Below are 24,198 nucleotides of genomic sequence, written 5' to 3'. Positions count from 1 at the left end.
AAGGGCAGGCAAATGTTTTAACTTGACATCGTAAAGCCTTTGCATAAAAATGATAAACATTGCCACGTTAGACCTCTGGGTAAACAGCTGAAACTTTTTGTGGCTTTTAAGGCAGTTGTTGTCCATTGGACGTTCTCTGTTGTCTTTTTGAGACTCTGCTTGGTTAAGGGCCCACTCAGTGGTGCAGAGGAGTCACCTGGCCCTCTATTTCTCTCCTCCTGTTGTCTCCCCTGCCACTCTTGTGGGGTCTGAGTGCTCCCTGCCGTCTGCCCTCCCCCTTCCTCTGCCCACTGCCACACACACTGCCCTCTTCTGTCAGTCTTCACTGAAGACAGGGGGTAAAAAACGGATGAGTCCTTGTTTAAGGTCCTGAGGCACTACTGTCCAGCGTGGGGGGGGGGGGGGGGGGGGGTTAATAAAAAGGCAGTACTCTACTTAGGTAAGTGGTTAAGTACTCAGGGGTCAGGGGATCACCTGCAAACATGTCAGTCCTATAGAAGGACCATGTGATATGACATGTTCTGTGCATTTAGTAGCACTGGATATTTTGCTCTAGGGGGTCAGCTCTTCCAAGGACCAGTGGGTTGCTGCAGGTTCTACAGGAGGCTTTAACTTATGTGGTGCCTATGACCTGGAAACAATCAACAAGATCTGCCCCCCCTGCCTCTAGCCCTTAGGCACTGGAGGTAAACCGGTTACTTTTATAATGCATTGTAGCACTCCACTGTCATGTGCTGAAATGGACAGCGGAGTGCTTACTGTAAGTGGAGTGCTTTGTAGAGCAGTAGTGCCGTTGGTGCAGAGCGGTGTGGGTGTTAGTCATTGGTCATTGGTATTCTACACAGACCTGGGACTGTGAAGATTGACCAGGTGTGCTGCGCCGAGCGCTGAAAATATAAATGTAAAACACAGCAGTGAAGTGGGTCGCACATTTAGCAAGGCCAGGGCGTGGGGGTGCAGGGCCAAAAGAGAGGGTTTAGGACAGCGGAACTGAAACGAAAGAGTGGGAGTCTCTTCGGCTTCTCATCAGAAAACGAGATGAAACATTAACGAACCGTATCCAGCTTTGCTGCGGCAGGACTCTGCTCCCGGCTCCTTCATTATTCAATGGCGTGTTAAAGAATTTTCCCCATCAATAATTAAAGTGGGCATGTAGAGAGCAGTTATGGCCACCATTCTTGCCGGGTGGTAGTGTCATCTTTTCATCGAGGCTTCTCTTGGTTGCTTTTGAAGAAGAGCCAGCCGCCCCCCCCCCCCCCCCAAAAAAAAAGAAAGATCCAGTTTCCCTTTCGGGAAGGGTCTGCCCTCTGGTCAGTACGCTTAAGCGGAACAAGACCTTTGTGCTACCGGTTTGCACTCTTGTGCTTTAATTACTTAGCTGAATCTGCTACTGGAGGTCATTTAAATAATTAAGGGTTTTAAGCGGAGCGAAGACGTGCTAGGCGCCGGCGGCCGTGCTACTGTCCGAGCCTTCAGCCCTTTGGTCTGGGGCCCGTCTGTGGCACCACTTCAAACCTGACCTTTTGGGAGTCTGTGGGAATGTACCATAGGCTTGCGGCTAACTGGCAGCGCAAAGGCCACGTTGTTGTCCTGAGAGGCAGGACACTTCCAGGGCTTTGCCAGACTTTTATTTTAGTATATGGAAGATTAATGGCCTGTGCCTGGGCCCCCACTCGATACCCAGTGACGGGCCCCCGCGGGCCCCCGCAGGCCCGGCCTGACACACGCAAAGTTTTTTCTGCCGTAGCGGCTGAGGTCCCCGATCGCATTTCACACCTCCACCTCTACTGTTACCAGCCCTATAAATACTGCCTGTCAATCAGTGACCAATCTTTCCTCGGCCCCACGGTTGCACAACCTTGAGCTGCCCTCACCACGTGCACGAGCCTGTAGCCCAGACTGCTCCGTCAGGCTCCTGATTGGACCGTCGTAATTGCTGAGTTTTCATGCCTGCGGATATTGATAGGAAGCCCTGTACACGATCGGGTTTGTGTCCCCAGGTCTCGTCCTGGAGCCCAAATCATGTGATTGTGGTATTTAGAAGTGTAATCTGGGAGATAAGCCTCGTTCACACCCATCTTTCCCCTTTTGATGTACACAATGGATTTTTAGACAATTGAAAAATCTCTGCCCTGCAAACTGTAGGTTTGAGTAGGTTTTTTTTTCTGCTGCTGCTTTGCACCTTTAGACTAGGAAAAAATACTTTAAATCCAAATGGATTCAAACTTTATCAAGCAGTGGAAGGAATTTCCAGTACCTCCATTGTTACGCCATTCATTACGGATTGAGCAGTGCGCATATTACTTAGTTTAGTGATTGTAAATGAGTGGGTCTCAAATTAGGGGTCACACTTCAACTCACTTCATTTCGATTCACTCCCTTCATCAGTAAGAGGCTTCTGGTGTATTGGGATACACATACCCACGGTCCATTCAACAGCACAAATTTTTATACCCTTGCTTTTGTCATTGAAACATAGGGAAAAATTGCAATACTCAACTGGACTTACAGCACTCCCTCTAGTTCTTAGAGAAAATAAATTTGTTGCAGGCCTCCAGCCTTGACGCTGGGCCCCTTCTCTGTGTGAACACTACGTTTTGTCCGTATGTAATTGCAATTCCCCCACTAATCCCCTGGAAATAGATCTGAATCTGACAAACTTACAGTGATTTCTCCTAAAATTATGTCAGTGTCAGATATGTGTGCTAAAGAGAATGAAAGTCCCATGTTCATTAAAGGATTTGCAAATAAATGGAAACAACCTTCAGGGAACTGATATGTTCATTTTACGTGATGTGATATGTGAGAAACGGTCCTTGGAAAGTGCTTAAAATTGCTTGATTCATTAAATTAGTTTATTGTTTATTTAGCCGGAGCCATGCACAATTAAAATATAATTGCACCAGAGTTAGCTTCAAGCTAATTTGCATCTACAGTCCCTGGAAAGGGCATGGTGGCTGAAAACACTGTGGTGCTAAATACTGAAATGTGGACAAGTGGTCGCTACAACAAAATACCTGCTTATGGAAAATTAAAATTAAAAGGGCCAACCCTGCCTTCTGTTAAAATCGGCTTGAAGGGAAAATTATGGAAGCAGTTAAATGCGTATCTTCATCAAATTGAATTGATAAGGAAACCAGGCAGAACTAAACATGCTTATGCAAGGATACCAAAGAATGTTGCTCTAAACTTTAGCTTTGAACATCAAATCAGATAAAGAATGATTTTGTTTGTGAATCAAACATTTCTGCTTGTGACTGACTTGAAAATCATTCTCACTATATTTGTGCTTTAGTTGAGCTAGATATCAGAATCCAGAGTATCTGTGAGAAAATTAGGTCATTTTGTTCATTTTGTTCAATCTCACATGTTCAAATTTTGTCTCTCAAATTTTCATTGGATGACACGGGGTGGTACATCATGTGCAATTCCCTTGGTGTCTCTGGTAAAAAAGCAAACAATGCCCTCTGTAGTGGGTTCTACTGAGGTATACAATGGAATGATTTCCCAGTGGATGCTACTGACCTGCAACAGTATGCCAAGGTTACGAGTCCACGCTCGGTGGTGTATGAGTGAAATAGTGTGTGCTCAATGAGAGGGTGCCTCAGTTTTGTTCACAGATGTACTATTTTGTAGATAAAAATGTGTTCCAATTCAAACTTCCTGTTCCACTGCCTTCACCTCTTTGACATACACTGTGGTCTAGCAGGAAGGGAATTGATGCTTATGACATAGATGGATGTTAGCAGGTGTTTTCCTCCACCTTTGCTCCTGGTGCCATCCATCTCTATCAGGTGGATAATGCCCTGCTCCTACTGGGCTAAAGTGGGGTTTCGTATTCATTCCGGTCAAATCAATTGAGCCTTAATTGATCCAATTATTTAAGTAGCTAGATCCATCCAATTTCCATTCAGTGACACAAATATTTTGTATGCAAATTTGTCTTAAGGGTACATGTGAGAGAATCTTCTATAATGTTCTGTGTTGGATAATGTTAATCATAAATTAAACCATTAAGGCGGTCTATGGATGAGCTCATAGTCTCTCTGTGTTGACTATGCAGATATTGGGACTCTAGTCAAAGAGGTTTATGTGAAGAGCTGTTGGGGTGTGGGGGTGGAGAGGAAGTGTCCATTTGCTGTGTGTGCCTTGGGGAATTAACCTCTCTCTCCACTCGCTGTCTTTCGTCTTCCCCCAGCCTGTCCATTTGGCTCAAAGCAGTTTTCTGATCGAGGCCTTTGGCAGCTCCTTCGTCCTGGACCTGGAGTTAAACCAGTGAGTACAGAACATCTCCGGGATCGGGACCCACTGCCTCCTCTCAGGGACTGCACTGTTTTACAATGCTGACCTCATCCTTTGATCGATGCCGTTATCCTGAAATGCTTGAAAATGATGGAGCGTCTGTGTGCAGATGAATCATTAAGGCAGCATTTGCCATGGTGTATACTAAATGCATTCATTGACAGACAGACTGATAGACACACACACACACACACACACACACTCACTCACATGTATACATGTGTGTGTACACGAGGCAGCACTTAGCACTCAGTGCAAAGGGAAATATGGCCAGTGTGCTGCATTATTAATCTGATAAAAACAGAGCCCCTCCCCTTGGCGATCACAGAGTGTAGAGGAGTTTGAAGCAGCTGATTATTATGAAGTTGTATTATGATCAGTTGGGTTTTATTCTGCTAGTCTTCACCTGCTCAGTGGTCTCTGCAAATGGCCTGCAGTATAAACCATACAGTTGGTTCCTTGCTGTGAAACAAACTCTCAAGTGGGCTCAGATACAGTCGCTGATTTGAGAAACAATGCAGAGTGCACAGATCCCTTTCAGGATTTGCGAGTGTATTTAAATTTATCTTTGACAATTATGCTGTCAAGAATATGGACATACTTACGCTTCTGTATCTGGTCCGTTTTGTTTTCTGTGCAGCAACCTCCTTTCCTCCGACTACGTGGAGCGGCACTTTGACGAGGATGGGAAGCCCTTGCAGACTGTGGTAGGGCTGGGTTTCATAACTGACAGCTGCCTGGAAGTTTCTTTGTGGACATTGTAGCATGGGCCATTGTCCTTCTAAGCAGCCTTTGTTGAGGCTTTGCTGAAGTGAATGGGAGCTGTTTCTGATCCACCCCATGCACTTCTGTGAAGTGCCTGTTCAGAATGCCTGTGCAGTAAGTGTGTGTCTGTAAGCAGGGAGGTACTGCTTGGTGTTGGAGGGGAATGGGGTGGCGTGCGACTGAGTGGCCTATGGTTTTGTCACATTGATAAGCAACTGCTGAATTACCCCTTGATATAGGTGCATTAGCACAATGTCTCCCACTCCATTGGGAACTCAGATTCTCAAAAGCATGGCAGATAACCATTTTTACTGAGTTTTAGCTGTGATTTTGACCAGGGACACTGCTTGATGTTAGAACACAAAAAAACATTTGTTTAGACTTTTGCATTTATATATTAAAATGTTACTCTTTTAAATTGTGGAATTTTTATCGGAAAATAGATTAAAGCAACTGTCTGGTGTTAACTGATGATGCAGCCAAGGAACATTTATGTTTTGTCCGGGGCAGTAGGACAAGCAGGGGTCAAGGGTCATAATTCATTGATTTTTGTTTATAGTTCTCATTTGTCTTGTGAGCCACTGAAGGGTGGGCAGCGGAACTGTGTACCATGTGTCGATCGGCATGTGGCTTCTTTTGAAGCGGGTCTGCTGGTCCAGGGTGTGCTGCTACTGCTGCGAAGCTGCGGAGAGCTGGCTCGGCTTAGCCCACTCTCCAGATGAACCAAATGGTCGCCTCAGATTTGGCAGCGAGCCCTTCCCCGCCCCTGAAAGGCTGGCTCAGGATTTCGGACAGCAGCGGGTAGAGGCGTGGGCAGACGTGTCGGTGGTCGGGGCCTGCTAAGTGCCTGGGTGGCGACGGGTGGACTCTGGCCAGCAGGGGTGGCACCTTCGCCTCGGTGCTTTGCGGGGTTCTGCTCAGGGAAACTGCTGTATTCCAACACTGGGAGTGCACGCTGCTGTCCCCCCCCCCCCCCCGCCTACACTCTCCAACTATCACACACCCATCCAGCCAATCAGACGCCAGTTTCCGTGGCAACCCGGCAACCGGCAGCCCCAGCCCACTATGGCTCAGTCCTGTCACTCAGCTGTTGGCGGAGGAGAGGGAAAGAAAAAAAGAATAAAGTGGCATAATTTCAAAGGCAGGAGTGGAATTCTAAAAGGGAGTCATTTCGCGTTCTCCCTCGGCTCTGTGTTGCGACGGCTTGCAATGCTCCTGCAGCTTAGATAAATATAAAGCCAGCCCATGTATCCCAGCACAGCTTTGATTCATTACATTTTATTGACCCGGCCGTATATTTCCCATTTCTCCTTTCAACGGTCTGTCTATCAATCACTTTTTTTGCCACAGTTATGGCCCACCAATCTATTAGCATCTCAACGATGCTGCCCAGTGGGAGGGAGAATGGGAGAATACAGGAGAGAGGTCAGGGAAATGTATGTGTTGAACATAGCGACAAGGAGAGAGAGTGAAAATGAACGAGAGAGCAAGAATGAGACAGACAGTGACAGAGAGGCACGGAGTAAGAGGGAAAAAATGGAAAGGGGGCAGACCGAAAGACATGAAAATGAGAGAGAGGGAGAGATGGGGAATGGCGAGAGTGCTCTGTTCTTTTGGACAGAACATAACTGTGCTGCCGAAAGTTAAACGAAAGTGTTGGTATGCTATTAAGGAAGTATATCAGGTCCAAGCACACAGTGTCCTGTTTCAGCCTCAAAGCATCGTTTACTCATCTGTCTGCAGTTTCACTGTGGTCCGCCAGGTTTTCACTGAGCCCAGCTCTGCCCACCCAGACTTCCCCTTTAAGAGAGCCAATCAGTGGTCTGTATTTGCACAATCCCAGGTAATAGTTTAGTCGGTGTTGAGCAGGGAGCACAAACGAGTCACACACAGGAACTAAGGGAGAAGTGATAGATTTGAGTAGTTTGGGTTCTACTGTCCTGATTTACTGGCACTGTACATAACCAAAATAGTTTTCCATTTTTCTGATTTTCCTCCACTGTAGACCCATGCGTTTGAGTGTCAAGTGGGTACAGGTAAAACTGTGATGTAAGTAACAGAAGTAGTCTTGGGTAAAAGCTCCTGTCTGACCTAGTGGATGATAAAGGATAATTATGTACTGCTCTGCAAATAACAATGTTGGCTTATCTTTTTAACTTGGATTAGGAGATCTCATTTGAAGATGGTCCCTGGCTGGCTTGGGAATGGGGTTGTGTGATATAAAGTGCTTCTTGAGCCCTGTTTCAAGCTAAACTTGCTTGAGATTCAGGTGTTATGTAATAACTGCATTTTACTAGGAGCTTTCTTGCACACATACCAAGACACATACACAGTCACAGAACTAGTTACATAAATGCACACACAGGCATAGGGGATAGTAGAGGTCTCCTCCAAGGTGAAGAGGTCCAGGTTCCTATCATCTTATTTTCTGGTTAAATGTCTGATCCTGACCCCTTATCTCCAGGGACTGTAATGTATACCCAGAGAGCCCCAGGCGCTCAGCAAGGTGGCAGAGCAAATCAGCAGTGCTTATTCAGCGTTACTGCAGCTGCTTTACCTGCTGTAGCCCTTTCCCTGAACTGCAGTACCTGTGTGGTACTGTGAGGTGGTACTGTGCTTCTCTGAGTCAGAGACTGTGTGTGTGTGTGTGTGTGTGTGTGTGCATGCACATGTGTGTGCATGTGTGCGTGCGTGGACGTGTGTGTGTGTGTGTGTGTGTGTGTGTGTGTGTGTGCGTGCATGCACATGTGTGTGCGGGTGTGCGTGCGTGCGTGCGTGCGTGCACGTGTGTGTGTCTGTGTGTGTGTGTGCGTGTGTGTGCGCATGTATGCGTGTGTGCGTGCGTGCACGTGTATGTGTGTGTGCACATGTGTGTGCGCGCACGTGTGCACACTGCTGTGTCGCATATGCGTGTGGTTGTGTGCGTGTACGTGTGAGTCTGTGTAAGTGCTCACGTGCACGTTTGTGTGTGCTTGCACATGTATGTGTGATTGTGTGTGTTATCAAGTGTGTGTGTGTGTGTGTGTGCTTGTGCGTCTGTGTGTGTTTGCATGTGTGGAGTGGAGGACGGAGTGTAGCACAGTGGTTAAGGAACTGGACTTGTAACCGAAAGGTCGCAGGTTCGATTCCCGGGTAGGACACTGCCGTTGTACCCTTGAGCAAGGTACTTAACCTGCATTGCTTCAGTATATATCCAGCTGTATAAATGGATACAATGTAAAATGCTATGTAAAAAAAAGTTGTGTAAGTCGCTCTGGATAAGAGCGTCTGCTAAATGCCTGTAATGTAATGTAATGTGTGTGCGCGCCCATGTGTGTGGGGTGGATAGTGCTGTTGAGCGAACATTATACAGAGCGCAGTCCCAGGAACTCTGCAGAAAGGTCACCTGATACTCATCTGCTAACAGCTCAGTGCGATGCAATCTGATTTCTTCCACTTACCCTTGTAATCTCTGACTTTATTTATTTATTTTGATGTAGATAAGTGCCCTGCATTTCCCCCATAAAAGCCTGTATGCAGCCTAAGTGGCTCCCCTACAAAAAGACAAGAAATAAATGATGAAGATGTATTTAATGCCAGCTCATGCAAAAAAGAAAAAAATCCCCTGTGTTTTGTTGAAATATGATGGCTTCCAAATGTATGTATATCCTTGATAAATTGTCTGAAAAAGAGGATTTTAATGATTTCGCCGAGAAAATCCAAGTGATGTAATTATGTAATAATGTCATTTTGACCAGAGGGACAACATGTGTTTCACAAAGATTTGCATGTTTCCCAAAAAAATATCTGCAAATTCATAGAGGCTCGAAAAGACTTTTAAAACTCGTTTGTTATCACTTGGTTTAAGATAAGGAAATGCACAAGAGTAGTGAAATTTCAATTTGTCGCATACTTTGTTGTGAGGACCTAGAGCAGTCTCAACATTCATAAGAAATGTGAATTCCCAAATATAGTGAAGACTGCGAAAAAAATGAATCTACAAAGTCCATTGTGGTGTCCTTTGATTGACTCTAAGGCTATTGTGATGTTATTGTGTCAGGAAGCATATGCAATACAGTTTCCACATAAATTCTGACAAAAAATGGTTCAAGTGGTAACGGGAAACCAAAGTTCAAGGTCTTCAAGTCTGATGCAATCATGTTGAAAAGCTGCTGTGTGAGGCTGCTCGGTGACTCACTGTAAAAGCACTGTTTGCGGTGCGTGACGGTCTCAGATAGAATCTGACCCGCACCACTACTGACTGTGGCTGGCAGCCCCAGAGGAGCAGCAGTGCATTGTTTAGGGTTATGGGAGGGGTACAGTTAGTAGGGCTATAGCAATGTTCATTGTTCAGGCAACTCCTGCTGGTCATCCGGGAGCCTGTGGCTAGCTCTCTGTGTACTCGTATGAATGGGTCTCCTCCACCCCTGCACTGCATGTTGCTGCAGCTGCGAGGTGAAAAGAAGCAGCTAGCTGATAGGTCTGTGTTTCGGAAGAGAACTGCCAATTGCCTTCACTCTCCTGTGCCAGCAGCGGTGGCCATATATGAGCATGCTTGTACATAGTTTGCAAATTAGACATTCCAAATTTCGGTGGGATTGGAGATGCAAAATTTGAGTGGATTTTATGATGCCATATTTTAAAAAAATGAAAACTGCCTTTTGACAGTGGCAGCTTGATTCCAGTGTTTATGGTTGTTGAAAAGAAGTTGCAGAGGGATTGTAAATGAGACTCCTTAGGTGCCACAAAGTTGAAAGAATCCTGACTGATAAATATGTGTCCAAAAAGTTAATGGTGAGGATGTTGGATTTCAAATTTACAACAGGATGTTTTAACTAAAGAAAAAGAAATCCTGCTAGAAGCTCAATTGTCTTTGGTCTAAAATAGGAAAATGATATTGCTGAGTGGTGCACACCAAAGGTAATATAAAACCAGTGTTCTGAGCTGGTCTTTAAAATGTCCAAACCTTAGTCTGAATCTGAAGCATATCCTCAATAGAAACCAAAACAAAACTAAGGGGGGTAGTCAGCAGGTCTTGAACCTCCTGAAACTGATTGCAGCAGTGTACATGAAATAGATGTTTTCTGGGGACAATATGGCATTTTAAAAAAACATGCTGATAAGGCAGTGTAGAAAAATATTATGTGAACATGTTTGATATTTTTGGGTGATATTATGCCCAGCTCAAATTATGCAGAGTGAGGTCAGGTGGACCCTTGTCTGTATGCCTCAGAACCCTTCTATGCTGTTGTAGTAGTACTTATTTTTTTGATGGGGATGGAGGGGGCATGAAGGCCTTGTCATTGGTTCTTATCATTGTTGAATCTCATCACATTAAATCCTGTGAACAGCTGTACATCAGCTCACCCACACAGTACATGGAGTTTGCCTCCTGTTGAACAAAAAGACACAATCAAAGGGGCTCGCAGTGGTGCGTGACGCACGCTTGGGTTTCTATGCGCAGATTCTCCATCACTGGCACCAAAATTTATATGGAAAACCTGGAACGCCTCCTCAGTACAGAGGCTGAACCTCGTTGAAATGCCGTGCAGCATTTCAAAGCTTATTGTTTCGCGCCACTGATGAAAACAGCATATGGAAAAAAAAATTCATTTTAGCCTCTAGCTTTTACATTGTTGTATAAACATAAATGGCACGCAGGGATTTTCAGATTCATTAATGCAAAAGATACTTCATATTTGTGCCCTTGAATATGCGAAATACTCTCATTTTTCTGGTTTTACGAAGCTTACTTTCCTCACTTATGTCACAGCCTGTGAGTCAGATTTGGCTTGCCGTGTGCCATGCAGATCCGATGGGGTTTGCACGGGCCAGAACACACTGAGATGGAGATGAAGTGAGCCGTTAGCTGTTCCTGAGATCGGTGTTGTTTGGTTCTTCCACGTGTGGAGGTTTGGGTATTGTACTTTCTTCATTAGGTGCATACAGTATTAATTTCTGTCCATGTGACACTTACACCTGACTCAAGTGACACACACACACACACGTGCTATGAAGTAACATGATTCAGGGCTCAGATTGTCCTTTGCACAGCAAAGGTATAAAGTCAGGCCATCTATTGCATTGCTTGGTTGAGGTTTATTTGCACTCTGTAGATACTTTACTTCTGAGCAGCTCAACCCGGGTCTTGTATCAAGCTTTTCTTACAGTCAAGCACTTAGCCGTCCGGTTTGACTCATCATTGCCATAGAAAAATCAATCCGGCCTCTCTTCCCAGTGCTGAGCTTGCTAATGGTTTATAGAGAGTAGGAAAGCCTGCTGGGCTGTGGCCCTATGAGACTGAACTTAAGTAACCCCTTTGTAGTTGATAGGGGTTGTTACTGAAACTGGTTTCAGGTGTCCAGTAGTGGCATTACATTCACTCTGCACAATCTAGGAATGTGATCATCGTAGGCCCATTTTTTACAAAATACTTTTGTTGCATATGGATATGTGTCTGTGGATATGTGTTTGGGTGTAAATTGTGATGAGTGTGTGCATATATGAATATGTTTATTTGTTTGTATGGGTGTAGGTGGATGTTTGGGTGGGTGTATGCATAGTTGTCTCTTAGGTGGAGGGAAGTGTCAGTGGATGTATGTGTTAATATTTGATTTTGGGAACCTCACGGTCTCCGATTAAATCCAATTCTTGCTGTTGCCGACTATGGCCATTACTGTCATTGGGCGACACACAGTTGTCATTTGTGTATAGGTATAGGAGGGTTCAGTTGGTCAGGGGTCTGCGTTTCATTGCTCTGCCAAATTTATAAATAAACAAAGTAATTAATAAATAAATATGTGTGTGTGTGTATGTGTGTGTTGGGTGTAATTGCGTGTTGGTAAGTGCTTCTAATGATCTGTCTGTGGATACTGAGTGGGTGTTATTGGGTGTACATATGACTGTGTGTATGTGGGTGTTAGTGAGGGTAGGTATGGGTGTGTTTGGCGTATGCGTGTGAATGGTGCTTAGGGGAGGTGTGAGTTCTGTTTGATCAGAAGAGGATATGCTGCACAGCACTGTGTGCTTATTGAAAGCAGGACTGACGTGGGCCTGCTCTTTGTGTCTGCAGGGAGGTGAGCATTGCTATTATCATGGGAAGGTTCGAGATGTGCCCGGTTCCTGGGTTGCTCTTTCCACCTGTCACGGCCTGAGGTGAGAATCCCCTGCTTAAAAAGTCCTACAAAAAAAAATCCCCTGCCCGCTGTCTTACACCTCATGTCCACTAGGGCAGTGCTGTGGACTGCTACGATCTACCACATCGCACTGCCACCTGGTTGCTGTGGACACGTCACCGCAGTGTTGATCCTGTCTAACCAACACTGAGCTCTCTCCTTTCCTGTGTTTCTCCCTCTCTCACCCCACCTACAGAGGAATGTTTTCTGATGGGAATTTCTCCTACGGGATTGAGCCAGTTCTGGAAGACAGCGACAAGGTAAATTGTGGCGTAATAATTGGAGGGTGGGATGGAGGTATATTGTGGCGAAGGCCAGGTGAGTGAACGTGCAATGTTACACTCATATTCTAGCAAGTTCCAGATGTGTTTATAAACTACTGTGTGGCTCGCAGACAAACTGTTGTGTCTCCCACTTGACTTGATAGCTGGAAGGTTTTTATTGGACACAAGATTTGATGAAAGTTGCAGGTCACCAGCTGTTGGTGGTGCTGCTGACAACAGGTTGGTGTTGGCATGGGCGGTGTGTGTTGAAGTGTGTGAGGTAGCCGGAGTTGGGGGAAGAGGGCAGGTGGGTGTCACTGTCCTCAGACCAGTGGGCAGTGACCCATAGACAGTAGAGAAATCTGTTGAATTAATTATCAGCTTTCCATCTTTGGCATACATGCACACACACATCCACACAGACAGTGTGTGCAGTATATGCCTTTATGTACTAATCCACACAAACGAGACACACATTTACATTTTCTTACACACACACAGAGAGATACACACAGACACACACACACACACACACAGTTATTATTTTCTGTTTATATAAATAGATAATGTAGTGTGATTGGTGCATGACAGGTATAACCTTTGGGACACAGCAGTGGTTATATTGCTCTGGACCCTCACTGGTTATTCTCAGTATTGTAAATGGCTGATCTAGCAAGCTTGGATAGCTGTGCTAGTTAGATCAGTCGTATTGCTTTGAATAATCAGATACAAATAATTCAATATGCATTAAGCCTCCTTTCTTGCTCCTTAACCTCATTTTTCAGTGGGACAATAACTGTCCACCATGGTGCAATTATCAGTGCTTGGCTATGCCAACTCACAGTAACACAATAAATGTATGTCTTTCATAATTTTATTATGACAATTGTAACAGAAGCAGGATGAAATTAGTGGAATTAAATAATATACAAATAAGGTTTTGATCTGATCAAAATAAATTGTTGCCACACAGGCTAATATTAAAAAGCCCTAGAAGTGAAAAGCCCTGTTTTAATTTACTCTAGTTGAGCAAGCTAGCTAGAGCATGACATCTCGTTTTTGACTTTTCATTCAAATTAAGTGCTTTTTCTTTGAATTCTACCAACAGCTGTATAAATATTATGATCAATAAACAACAACAGAATTGTCAGACACCGAAAGACAATTTGCTCAAAGAAACAAGAGTAATTATTTTGTTGTGGTTCAAGTCTGGGTCATCGCCTGTTGTTAAAACAAAAGACCTTGGAATATCTGTTTATAGAATGCAGTGTATTTTTTCCCCAGCATTTTGGCTTTTTTTTCTCTGCATAATATTAAATAATATCACTACATAATACAATCACTGCAAATACTTTGAGTTTTTTATAGTATGACCTCAGAATTAGTCATGGCAAAACACATTTCATCATTGTTTTTCTGGAAATGGATTGGATTTGAATGAGTGACTTCTGCCACTTTGTTGCTTCTGTAACACCTGAGGGTGGCTGCAGGTGTACTGTGCCCCCATTTGAACAAAGCAATTGTCAAAGCTCTTTGAGTTCTGTTCTTAGAAACCTCACTGTACTGTGTGTTTTGGGAATAGGAGCATCTTCGGTCTATAGCGTTTGGAGAGTTGATGGTCAGTAGAAGTGTAAGATTTCATGTTATATATTACTGGCATGACAATAAACGGCTTTCTTTCTCTCTGCCTCTCCCACTCTCTCTGGCACCGCCATGTGTCACTCTATCTTCCTATTGCCTTATGGAAGGTAATGACTTGACATATAATCCAGGAGCAGGATCATGATGATGAAATGTCTCGTGCAGAAATTTTGGCGAGGGGGGAGGGGGCGGGGGAGAAGAGGTAGAGGACTGAGGGGTCAGTGAACCTTTCCGCAGGGCAATGCATGCCCTTGTCTTTTATGCATGGAACCAATTCCAACAGCAAACACTTTGTTTGAGGTTTCAGACTACACGCCACTTACCTGAGCCTAGAACCAGCCAGCCACTCCAAAGATGTGATATCAGACTATAATATATAGCTCTATATGCAGGTAGGGCGGTTTAAAGAAGCGTGCCCCTTATCTGACCCCCAAAGGAGAACAGACTGTGTTTACAGTGCTAGCAGGGAGTCAGCAAAGTTTCATACAGAGACAGTGCTATTGCCCCAGTAGCACTGTTGCAATCATTCTGCTGCATTGGTGCAATGCTTCCACAACTACTGTGTTGAAATAGCATAATGTATGCTTTAGGTTTTCCATATACAGTGTAATCACGTTTGGTTTGGAGTCTTTCTTTGATCTTTTGGTATATACTGTAAGGGCAAAGGTGGAATGGTTCAAAGAGATTCATCAATTTGACCTGTTGCATTTGCGTATAGCCATTCCACTACACTGAGATTTGCACTGTTGCATATTGCCATCATTGAACATACTGTATCATAAATTGCATTCACTTTACCTGGCTTTCCGCTCTGACTCTAACTACTATACACATAGCGGTTTTGAGGTCCTATCATACACATAAACTCATACACACTGTATTCTTGTAGGCAACACAAGCCAGAGGCGTAACCGCATCTATTAAGATAGACAGAAATCCATATAAAGCCACACTAAGTTAAATGAATCCCCTTCCGGTAACACCAGGTAAGACTACATACGTTCCTTCATCACTAAGGTACGTCTGCTGTTTGGTATGTCTGAGGGGATTCTTACACGCACATTCAATGCTTACCTCTGACTATAATATAATATATATATATATATATAATATATAATATATAATATGGGTAGCAATGTTATAACAGCCGTGTTATAACAACTACGAAACTTCCCAGGACTGCTGGCTCATGAATATTCATCAGACTTGGCCCATTCTGTGAGTTTTTAAGTAGGGATGTGAAGTGTTCTGTGGTGACTGGAAGTCTAGCTGGTAATTCTAATGAGTTCTGCTGATATATTCCACCATGTGACCACCACAGATATAAAGAGCTTAGAATGGTTGAACGATACATGTAATTCATGTAAAACTGTTTTATAGTGGCAGAAGGCATGGCTACTCAAAAACTATAATCACAGCAGTTGTTTATAACTACAGATCATTTAAATTTGTGCAAAAAGTCTGATTCCATGCTGTCACATATGGCCACCCAGCTCTTGCATGCCATTTGCTGTGTTCCAGGGGACCCCCTGTGTTTGCTAGCATACATTCCAACTGGCCAAATCAGTTAAACAGAATTGGCTGAGCTGTTAGTTGGTCTCTCGGTTGTAAACGTCTCGTTAATTGTTTGTCGCCGATAAATAATTTGTGGAGTAAGCATATACATATATTGTTGTTACAAATGTTGTAGGAGGCCCAGTCTTTCAAATGAAATTGCTTTTGTAATATTCACCAGCTTACTCGGTAGGTCCAGGGTGAAGGCTCACTGCTTCCGAGTGTAGATTTAAATGAGGCGGACAGTCCATTCTTTCATTGTGCCCAGTCATGCATTTTATATCAGAGGACAGTTGGGGCTGAGGGAGCGGAGTGGAGGAGGCTGAATAGTTTTCCATTAAGGCGCCTGAGCTAATATAACCGTAGCTCCATTACACTGGCGTGAGAAATAGATCGATGAAGCCTCTCTCTGTCTCATTTGATCCTTGCTGGCTCCCCCTGCCCCATCCTCAGAGACCCAGAACGGTCATTTTCATAAAGCATTAAACTCGCATTCAAGTTGTCTCCCAGTTTACATGGATGGAGAACCCACTGCCAGCAAGGAATGTGAACGTTCTGCTTTAGTATTTTTGCATTAACTCTCAAACACAAAGTCTTGATGGTTTGTGTATTCATTTTTGTATTGCGAAGCTTAGGTCAATTTTTCTTATTAAATTGATCCTAATTGCCCCGGTTTTCTGCAAACAACACTAGATGATGGTTATGATACAGATAATTCAAAAAAAGAAAAGAAAAAACAAAACAAAGATCGCTCAATTCCAAAACTGAAAAAGAAAATGATTGCTCAACAGAAGTTACAGATTCAAGCTTACGTACAGTTTCAGTAAGTCATTAGCAGTGTTGCAGTGGTGCTTTGACTGTGTCGTGTGTCTCTTTAGGAAGAGGAGGCGCATTTGGTGCGCAGGATGCCCAAGCTGGAGCTGGCCCCACTGTGTCCAGGTGTGAACTCATCCTCTGATTTCCTCCCTCCTTCAGGCCTTTCATCTCCCGTCATCCTCTGCTCTTCTGTTTTCTATCTTTACTCTCAGTTCCTCTCCTCTGCCCTCGAGTTCACCTCTATTCTCCTGGCTCTGGTTTTTAAATAGCCTCCTTTCCTCGGTTTTCTGTTCTTTTTTGGGTCCTGTTGCGCACCTTGTGCTCTCCCCGTCCTTGCCTCTTCCAGCTCATCTGTCTCTTCCGTCTCCTGTCCCCTCCGATTCCCCCTGTCCTCCGCTTGTCTGCAGTTTTCTATCCTCTCCTCCTCTGTGCTGTCCTTGTCCTCCCCCTGTTGGAAGGTTATTGATCTACGTTACAGATCAGTGTATAAAAATACACTCTTGTATTGTCTGTTGAAACTGATGCAATTGCATTTTGCTCTCCCCCCTGCGCTCTCCTCTTTCAGGCTGCAAGCAGAACAGCAGTGACAGTAACGCTGACACCGATGGCGGGAACGGCAGCGATGGCGACAGTGACATCTTCTTTCAACTGGAAGAGGAACCTGCCTTCGCCGAGGGGCTGCGCCGCTCAAAGAGACAGGTGTGAAACACTCTTATGACACCCTAAATGATCATGTCTGGTTATTCTGTTTTTTTTTTAATTTCATTTTTTTATTACGTTTAATGTTCTACAGTACAAATGAAGTACAGGTTCTTAATTGTCAGCTGGTCTTGTGTTTACTGTTGTGGTGCTGAGAGCAGTTTAAGCTAGCCGAACGAAAACAGGGGTACTTGTTTCCAGAAGAATTATACTCGATGAACTGAACCCAGATGGGCACATTTTGGTTGGATCTGTGGCTTCAGAAAGCATTCAGAATGGCAGCTGGAGCTTCAGACCGCCTGTGACTAATACCAAAAATGTGATCCCCCCCCCCCCCCCCCCCCCACCCATCCCCATTGCCCCCTCCAGGTGCGCCGGAACCAGCATACAGTCCAGAGTGAGACCAAGTATATTGAGCTGATGGTGGTCAATGACCATGAGTTGGTGAGTGGCTCGCTGCCGTTTCTCTTTTTGAAGATTGGGGTGGATTAGCCTGCACTCGGTGAACTTCATCTTCACATCCTGGGCTGCATAAAGTGTTTGTTTCCATTAAAGATGGTTGGGGTTTCCTTTGATTTCGAACAGACCATCCCTAGGCGTCGTTAAGCAAAACTGTTGCACATTAATTCCACACTGAATTGGCCATGTTTTTCTAATTAAGGAGACACAAGGGGATGTTATTCTCATCAGACCTTGAGCATGTTTTCTTGAGTTACGAAATGAATGATATTAGATAATAGATTGCATTAATATAGTGCCTTTCATCTCATGATTTTCATCTCTGTCTCTCTTTCGGTAACTCTGTGCTTTATTATTTGTGTCCTGTCTGCAGTATTTGCATATGAGAAAATCAGCCTCCCAGACCAGGAACTTTGCCAAAGCTGTGGTCAACATGGCAGATGCGGTGAGGAACAGAGTGTTATTGCGCTTCTTTTCGCTGAAAACCAAGTCTTTTCTGTTACTTAATTTACATGCACATTACTGCTTGGATTGAACTTTCATCCACTTTCACAGATAACATTTTCACATACAATTTTTACATACTTTATACTGCTGGATATTTCACTCAAGCAGTTTAGACTAGGTGCTTATCAGCGCCCTAGCTGGGAAACAAACGCACAAGTTTAAAGCCCCGTTCCTTCACCATTATACTGCAAAGCAACCCAAAGCTGAAGGTGTCTGCTGCTGAACAGAAAGAAGCTGCTCGCCACAATGAAAATATCAATCAGCTGTTGTATTTAAACCTGAGGCCTGAGGGTTGGTTTTCTAACTAAAAGAAGCAGATGTCCCAGCTCTGAGCGCCAGTGGTATGATTTCTATCAGTGATGTGCTTTTTTTTTTTTGGTTCAGCAGCAGTACTAAAAATGGTTGTAGGGCTCGCAGGCTTGCTGACATTTTCATCATTGTTTTTATTGTGGTTCTTTGATTCTAGATCTACAAGGAACAGCTGAACACCAGGATCGTTCTGGTTGCCATGGAAACGTGGTCATCACAGAACATGGTCTCCGTTGGTGATGACCCCCTGCTGACCCTGCGTGACTTCATGAAATACAGGAAAGAAAACATAAAGGAACACAGCGATACAGCACACCTCCTCTCGTAGGTATTCCTGTCCCTGGGGGGTGGGAAGGAGAGAGAACAGTGTGCGGATGGGAGAGGCAGAGAGAGCTGGAGGCTTACAGAGTGCGGTGTGGGGGCGTGAGTGTTGATGCGACTCTCTGTGGAAGACAACTCTCAGTAACTCGGCGCCCATGTTGCCGCGATTCCCTCTCGTCTCTCCCAGGGGACGCACCTTCCAGAGCAGCCGCAGCGGGACGGCCTACATTGGGGGCATCTGCTCTCTCACTCGGGGAGGCGGAGTCAATGAGGTGCGGAACCTCCCCTTCACGTCAAGTCCTGGCAACACTGTTTCCTCCCATTGATCTCTGGGCTTGTTTTCGCACAGCTGTAACACAGTCCTCTGCATTGGCCCCTGCTGATATGTAAACCTGCCCCTGTGTTGAGCTGAGCCAACACAATTACATCACTATACACTAACACATCACACAAAGCTGTACATCAGTCTCATACCCATTCATGTCAGTACGAGTGGTATTTTGTATCCAAACGGCTTAAAGCAGAGTGCTTTTATAAGGCTAAGCAATTGTCAGTCGAGCCATGGGCTTGCAATATGTGTCATTGGGCCTTGTCTCACACTTGTGCGTGTGTGTTACAGTACGGGAACGTGGGTCCGATGGCCATCACGCTGTGCCAGAGCCTGGGTCAGAACATCGGCATGATGTGGAACAAGGAACGCACAGCAGCAGGTGTGATCCCCAAACACCCATCCCCCCTTCTCTGCCCCTCCCCCGCCCTCCCCCTCCTGCTTCGGTGTGACCTGACAGACAGCTGGGATGCGTGAGGGGAGGGGTTTACACTTGGGCACTCTTCCATGCTAAGTAGCTGTAATTAGAGTTCTCCATTAGATGATTAGTCATCTGAGCTGACTCCTGTGAAGGAACGCCCGTAGCTGCTTTGTCTGTTAGCAGCAGTTGCCCTCCACATGCTGATGGGTGTTGCATAAATGTTTTACATACCTTTGAAGTGCTTTTCAGAGGAAATGGAGTATTTTGTATTTCGCTGAATAAACTGCTCATAGTGATGCCTGTATTGATCAGTTACTGCCAACCCCTTTTAGTTGTATCAGCCTAAGTACTTGAACTCTCACCATTGAGTGGCATTCTGTAATTATATAATGTTAAAGGCACTTCACTCAAAAAAGAAAAAAAAAAAAATTAGTCTATCTTTCCAGTCCAGAATTTGTACATGACAAAAATCACTAGACGCAATTTTGTAGCAGCCTAGATATCATTCAATGAATCAGGTGTGTTTCTCAGGAATTAAATAATTTGCGAGTCCATGAACGGATGCAAAGATGCTTATAGAGCTGCATTTGAATTCTGCTTTGCAAATCTGTGCTTAGCTGAAATGTGGGGTCTCCTGGCATGTGTAATCGTTTGTCTTGGATGTAACGCCTTCGCATCACAGTAACAAAATCCATGTTTTGTTAAGTTTCAAACAAGGGGTGTTATATTTTCTGTTCTGCACTGCCTCATTTTCCCAGACTGCAATGCAGGGAATTTGCATTACTGTGGGCAAGAGATAAGGCAGTGCATTGTGGGAGATTAGCTTCAGATGGTAGTGCATCTGCAAATAAAGTGTAACTCCTTTGACGGGTAATGGGCAACATATTAAAAAGATGAGTATGGGCAAACTTGTAGTTTATACACTGACAGCTCATGAGCTGAACACAGAGGAGGTTAAAATCTCACCTTAGTTGGGTATTCTTTACAATCACTAAAAATTGTTCATATTCTTCAAAACCAAAGTATACTGAGGATGGAAAGATCAGTTAATGTAAGATCCTACAGTATAACTGTTTTTTAAGAATCAAATTATTTGTGGCCACTCTAATAGAACCTTGTCATATGACCTGTCTTTTTTTCCCCCACAGGGGACTGTAAATGCCCGGACCCTTGGTTGGGTTGTATCATGGAGGACACAGGGTAAGTCCATACAGAACAAGTGGCAGTGGAGAGTCTAGATTGTTTTCCAGTTTCTGTTGGTGGTCTATGAAACTATTTTGCTCAGTTGTCAGAAAATATTTACCAATGAAGATTCGCTCCTCAGATATCTTTGGCAGTAAAGATTCCCTCTTCAGAAATCTTTGGCAGTAAAGATTCCCTCTTCAGATATCTTTGGCAGTAAAGATTCCCCCTTCAGATATCTTTGCCATTAAAGATTCCCTCTTCAGAAATCTTTGCTATTAAAGATTCCCTCTTCAGAAATATTTCTGAATAAAGATTCTCTCAGCAGGCATCTTTACCTTTAAAGTCTCTCTTCAGAATTCTTTACCAATTAAACATGTACCAATAAAATATACCTATAATTAGAAATAAGCCACACTCCCAAAATATCCCGGTATAATATCCTCCCAATATTTTGTCTGAATTGAGGTTAAAACATAAATTTGTTTAACATCTTTTTTAATTCCCAAAGTTCCCATCCTAATGAGTTGAAATGAGATGTTAGCCTATGGTCTAAGTTCCAAATGCATCTCCCTGTCTGCCAGATTCTACCTACCCCGGAAGTTTGCTCGCTGCAGCGTGGACGAGTACATCCGCTTCCTGCAGGCAGGAGGCGGCAGCTGCCTCTTCAACAAGCCCAATAAGGTAAACCATGTGGGGGCACGCAGCATTTCTGCAGTGTGGGGACACGCAGCATTTCTGCAGAGTCAAAGAGTCAAAAGGGCCGTGGTGCAATGTTGAACAGAGATGCTTCATGAGAGAGTTTTCTTTGCATAACATCCAGATTGTACGGTTTATACTGTAACTACTATGTCGAGAGAGCATAAATGCAGTCAGTTTTTTGGAAATATATTTTCATTTTTCTCCCATTTCTTTCTCCCTCTCTCCTGCTGCTCTTCTCTCTGTCCCCGTACCTCCCACCTTCCTCTCGGCATTCCTCTTCCTCAGCTATTGGACCCTCCGGAGTGTGGGAATGGTTTTGTGGAGACTGGCGAGGAATGCGACTGTGGATCGCAAGTGGTGAGTCTCCGTGGTGGTACAACACTGCCTCCTGGAGGAGCACGGTGATACTCATTACAGCAGCAGAACTCTGACGCAGGGCAGAAGGACAGTATGCGTTGGGCTTGAGCCATCCAGTTTCTGTCGCGTGCTGATCGAGTCGCCGTTCCCAGAACACACTGTGCTTTGCGTTCCATGGTTAGCAGCGTTCAGTCGCAGCATTGGACGCCAGGTGCCGTTATTTACGGGCGGGATGTGGCTCTGTGTCCCTGCAGGAGTGTTTGCGGAGCGGGGGCGCGTGCTGTAAGAAGTGCACTCTGACTCACGACGCCATGTGCAGCAACGGACTGTGCTGTCGGGGCTGCATGGTGAGGGCTTGGCTTTCTCGCGGCCTTTTTGGTGACACGACCGTGAAAATGCTCTCACTGGGCTTCGGGGCTGGGCTGTGAATGGCTGTGGGTGGCTGTGCATATATTTTTCTTTTCTTTTCAAGTAGCATCAGTGTGTATTTAACAGTATGAAATCAGGTATACTTTGTTATCACGCTAATGCTTTGATGGTGCTGACATACCGTATGTTCATCGCATGTAATATGTAGGGTGAAGACCAGATTGCATGTCCTGGGGTGGGAGTAATTGGGTCTGTCCCATTGAGTTTCTTTGTGAGTGAAGCAGGGATGTGCCCCTATGGCCCTGAATGAGTCTTGACCGTACCAACTGTGGCTGGACTAGGAGTACCACAGAGATTACAGTTTAAATAATTGGCCATAGCTTCACCCAGGGAGTGAAATATGGACACCTCTGTTCAGATGGGCACCTGCAGACTGCCTGTGCCAGCTGCACTGTCCTTTGATATGGCAGCCATCCGCAGAAGCTCTGCTTATTGCAATGTGAAGAAATAAGCGGTTGGCATTTCAAAGGACGTGCGTGGCAGTGAGGGGGATGTTGCAGTGATAAGATGGGCCTATTTCGCAAATGTGTATACTTAATTGGGGAAATTACAAAGCTTGTGTGAAACTGGCGGAAGTTTAGATTTGCCTCTGAACATATGGTTACAAAGAAATGTCTGTGTAGCAAAAGAGAATATACACATCCAATAGCCTACGCAGGTCCACAACAGAAAAACGATGAGAAAAAAGGAAATTGAGTCTGCATGCAAACAGTGCTCCCTAAACTGATGTTTTATTACTCACCATAACATAGTCAACAAACTTTGATTCTTTGGTGAGTTGTGTTGAGTAATTAGCCTTTTATTTTGGAAAAAAAGGTTGTGGAATGCCATTATAGTACATTTCCTGAGTCTGAGTAATGTGTGGAAGTTTTGATGTGTGTTGTGCTGACTCGGTGCATTATATTTGAAAGTACGAGCTGAGGGGAGTGGTGTGCCGGGAAGCTGTGAATGACTGTGACATAGCAGAGACCTGCACTGGAGACTCCAGCCAGGTATGGGCCTGTCCAGGGGAATTATGGGAGAATTAAATCTATATATGCTGTGTATAACACAATGTGTAAAATGTACACTCCGGCGTGTGACGTATTTTCTTGTTACTGCAGTGCCCTCACAATGTCCACAAGTTGGATGGGTACACGTGTGACAACAGTCAGGTAACGCAGTCTACTTCTATGGGCTGCCTGTTCTTCTGCCAGGCTAGTGTGTGTGCATGCATCTGTACATATGAAAGAGAGAGAGAAACTGTACATTTTTCCCACTCCAAGTTGTTTCCCCTTCTATGCTTAATTTCTGCCTCTGTCTGTCATAGGGCCGGTGTTACGGAGGTCGCTGTAAAACTCGAGACAGACAGTGCATGGGGCTCTGGGGCCATCGTAAGTACTGCTCAAAATTTTTTTTCATTTTTTATTGGTGTCGACTAATGGATTTCCGCATGAGGAATCCATTAGTAGACACACTGTAAATGGCAAAACTTTGAACTTTCCCTGAACAACGAACAAACAATATATAAGATGAGTCAGGAATGCAAAATGCTATAATTCAGCGTTATTCCTCTATAATGGCACTGCTGCCCCCTGTTGCTAGGCCAGGAAGTGCTGTTTGTGGCTTACGCCAGCCCTGCTGCTTTCTGCCTGTCCTTGTCCTGCAGGTTCAGCGGACCGTTTCTGTTATGAGAAGCTGAACACCGAGGGCACAGAGAAGGGAAACTGTGGGCATGACGCCAGCGGGCAGGGCTGGGTGCAGTGCAGCAAGCAGTACGTGAGCCCTCCTCTCACCACCGCTCAGCCTTCCAGAGCGCCCCCTGTGGGGGGAAACGCGAACTCTCACGGAATTTCTTTCCCTCTCTTTTTTCTTCTCCCCCTCCTTCAGGGATGTTTTGTGCGGGTTCCTGCTTTGCGCTAACATGTCAGCGAAACCAAAGTTTGGGGATCTGCAGGGTGAGGTGACCAGCCTTACCATCTACCACCAGAACAAGTACCTGGACTGTCG

At 44.8% G+C, this 24,198-nt stretch overlaps 1 protein-coding gene across 4 annotated transcripts in view; it reads left to right on the top strand.

Annotated features, from left to right (window-relative positions):
- The window catches only part of adam11 (ADAM metallopeptidase domain 11), a 41,335-nt gene that overhangs the window by 1,213 nt on the left and 15,924 nt on the right, over positions 1-24,198 (top strand). For all 4 annotated transcript variants that reach the window (XR_004764078.1, XM_035406185.1, XM_035406184.1 and 1 more), the window contains exons 3-22: positions 4,199-4,275; positions 4,943-5,009; positions 12,119-12,201; positions 12,418-12,481; positions 16,558-16,618; positions 17,061-17,194; positions 17,564-17,638; positions 18,027-18,098; positions 18,627-18,793; positions 18,978-19,062; positions 19,410-19,500; positions 20,688-20,739; positions 21,306-21,405; positions 21,709-21,780; positions 22,035-22,127; positions 23,121-23,201; positions 23,313-23,363; positions 23,519-23,582; positions 23,858-23,963; positions 24,079-24,198. Coding sequence is in view for 3 of the 4 variants with exons in the window: in XM_035406185.1 (XP_035262076.1) it covers positions 4,199-4,275; positions 4,943-5,009; positions 12,119-12,201; positions 12,418-12,481; positions 16,558-16,618; positions 17,061-17,194; positions 17,564-17,638; positions 18,027-18,098; positions 18,627-18,793; positions 18,978-19,062; positions 19,410-19,500; positions 20,688-20,739; positions 21,306-21,405; positions 21,709-21,780; positions 22,035-22,127; positions 23,121-23,201; positions 23,313-23,363; positions 23,519-23,582; positions 23,858-23,963; positions 24,079-24,198 (1,715 nt within the window). In the remaining variant the exon portion in view is untranslated. The remainder of the gene's footprint in view (positions 1-4,198; positions 4,276-4,942; positions 5,010-12,118; positions 12,202-12,417; positions 12,482-16,557; positions 16,619-17,060; positions 17,195-17,563; positions 17,639-18,026; positions 18,099-18,626; positions 18,794-18,977; positions 19,063-19,409; positions 19,501-20,687; positions 20,740-21,305; positions 21,406-21,708; positions 21,781-22,034; positions 22,128-23,120; positions 23,202-23,312; positions 23,364-23,518; positions 23,583-23,857; positions 23,964-24,078) is intronic.

This window comes from Anguilla anguilla, chromosome 2 (genome assembly GCF_013347855.1).
Source record: "Anguilla anguilla isolate fAngAng1 chromosome 2, fAngAng1.pri, whole genome shotgun sequence".
In the NCBI taxonomy this organism is placed as follows: Eukaryota; Metazoa; Chordata; class Actinopteri; order Anguilliformes; family Anguillidae; genus Anguilla; species Anguilla anguilla.
This window is presented reverse-complemented; position numbering and strand designations above follow the sequence as displayed.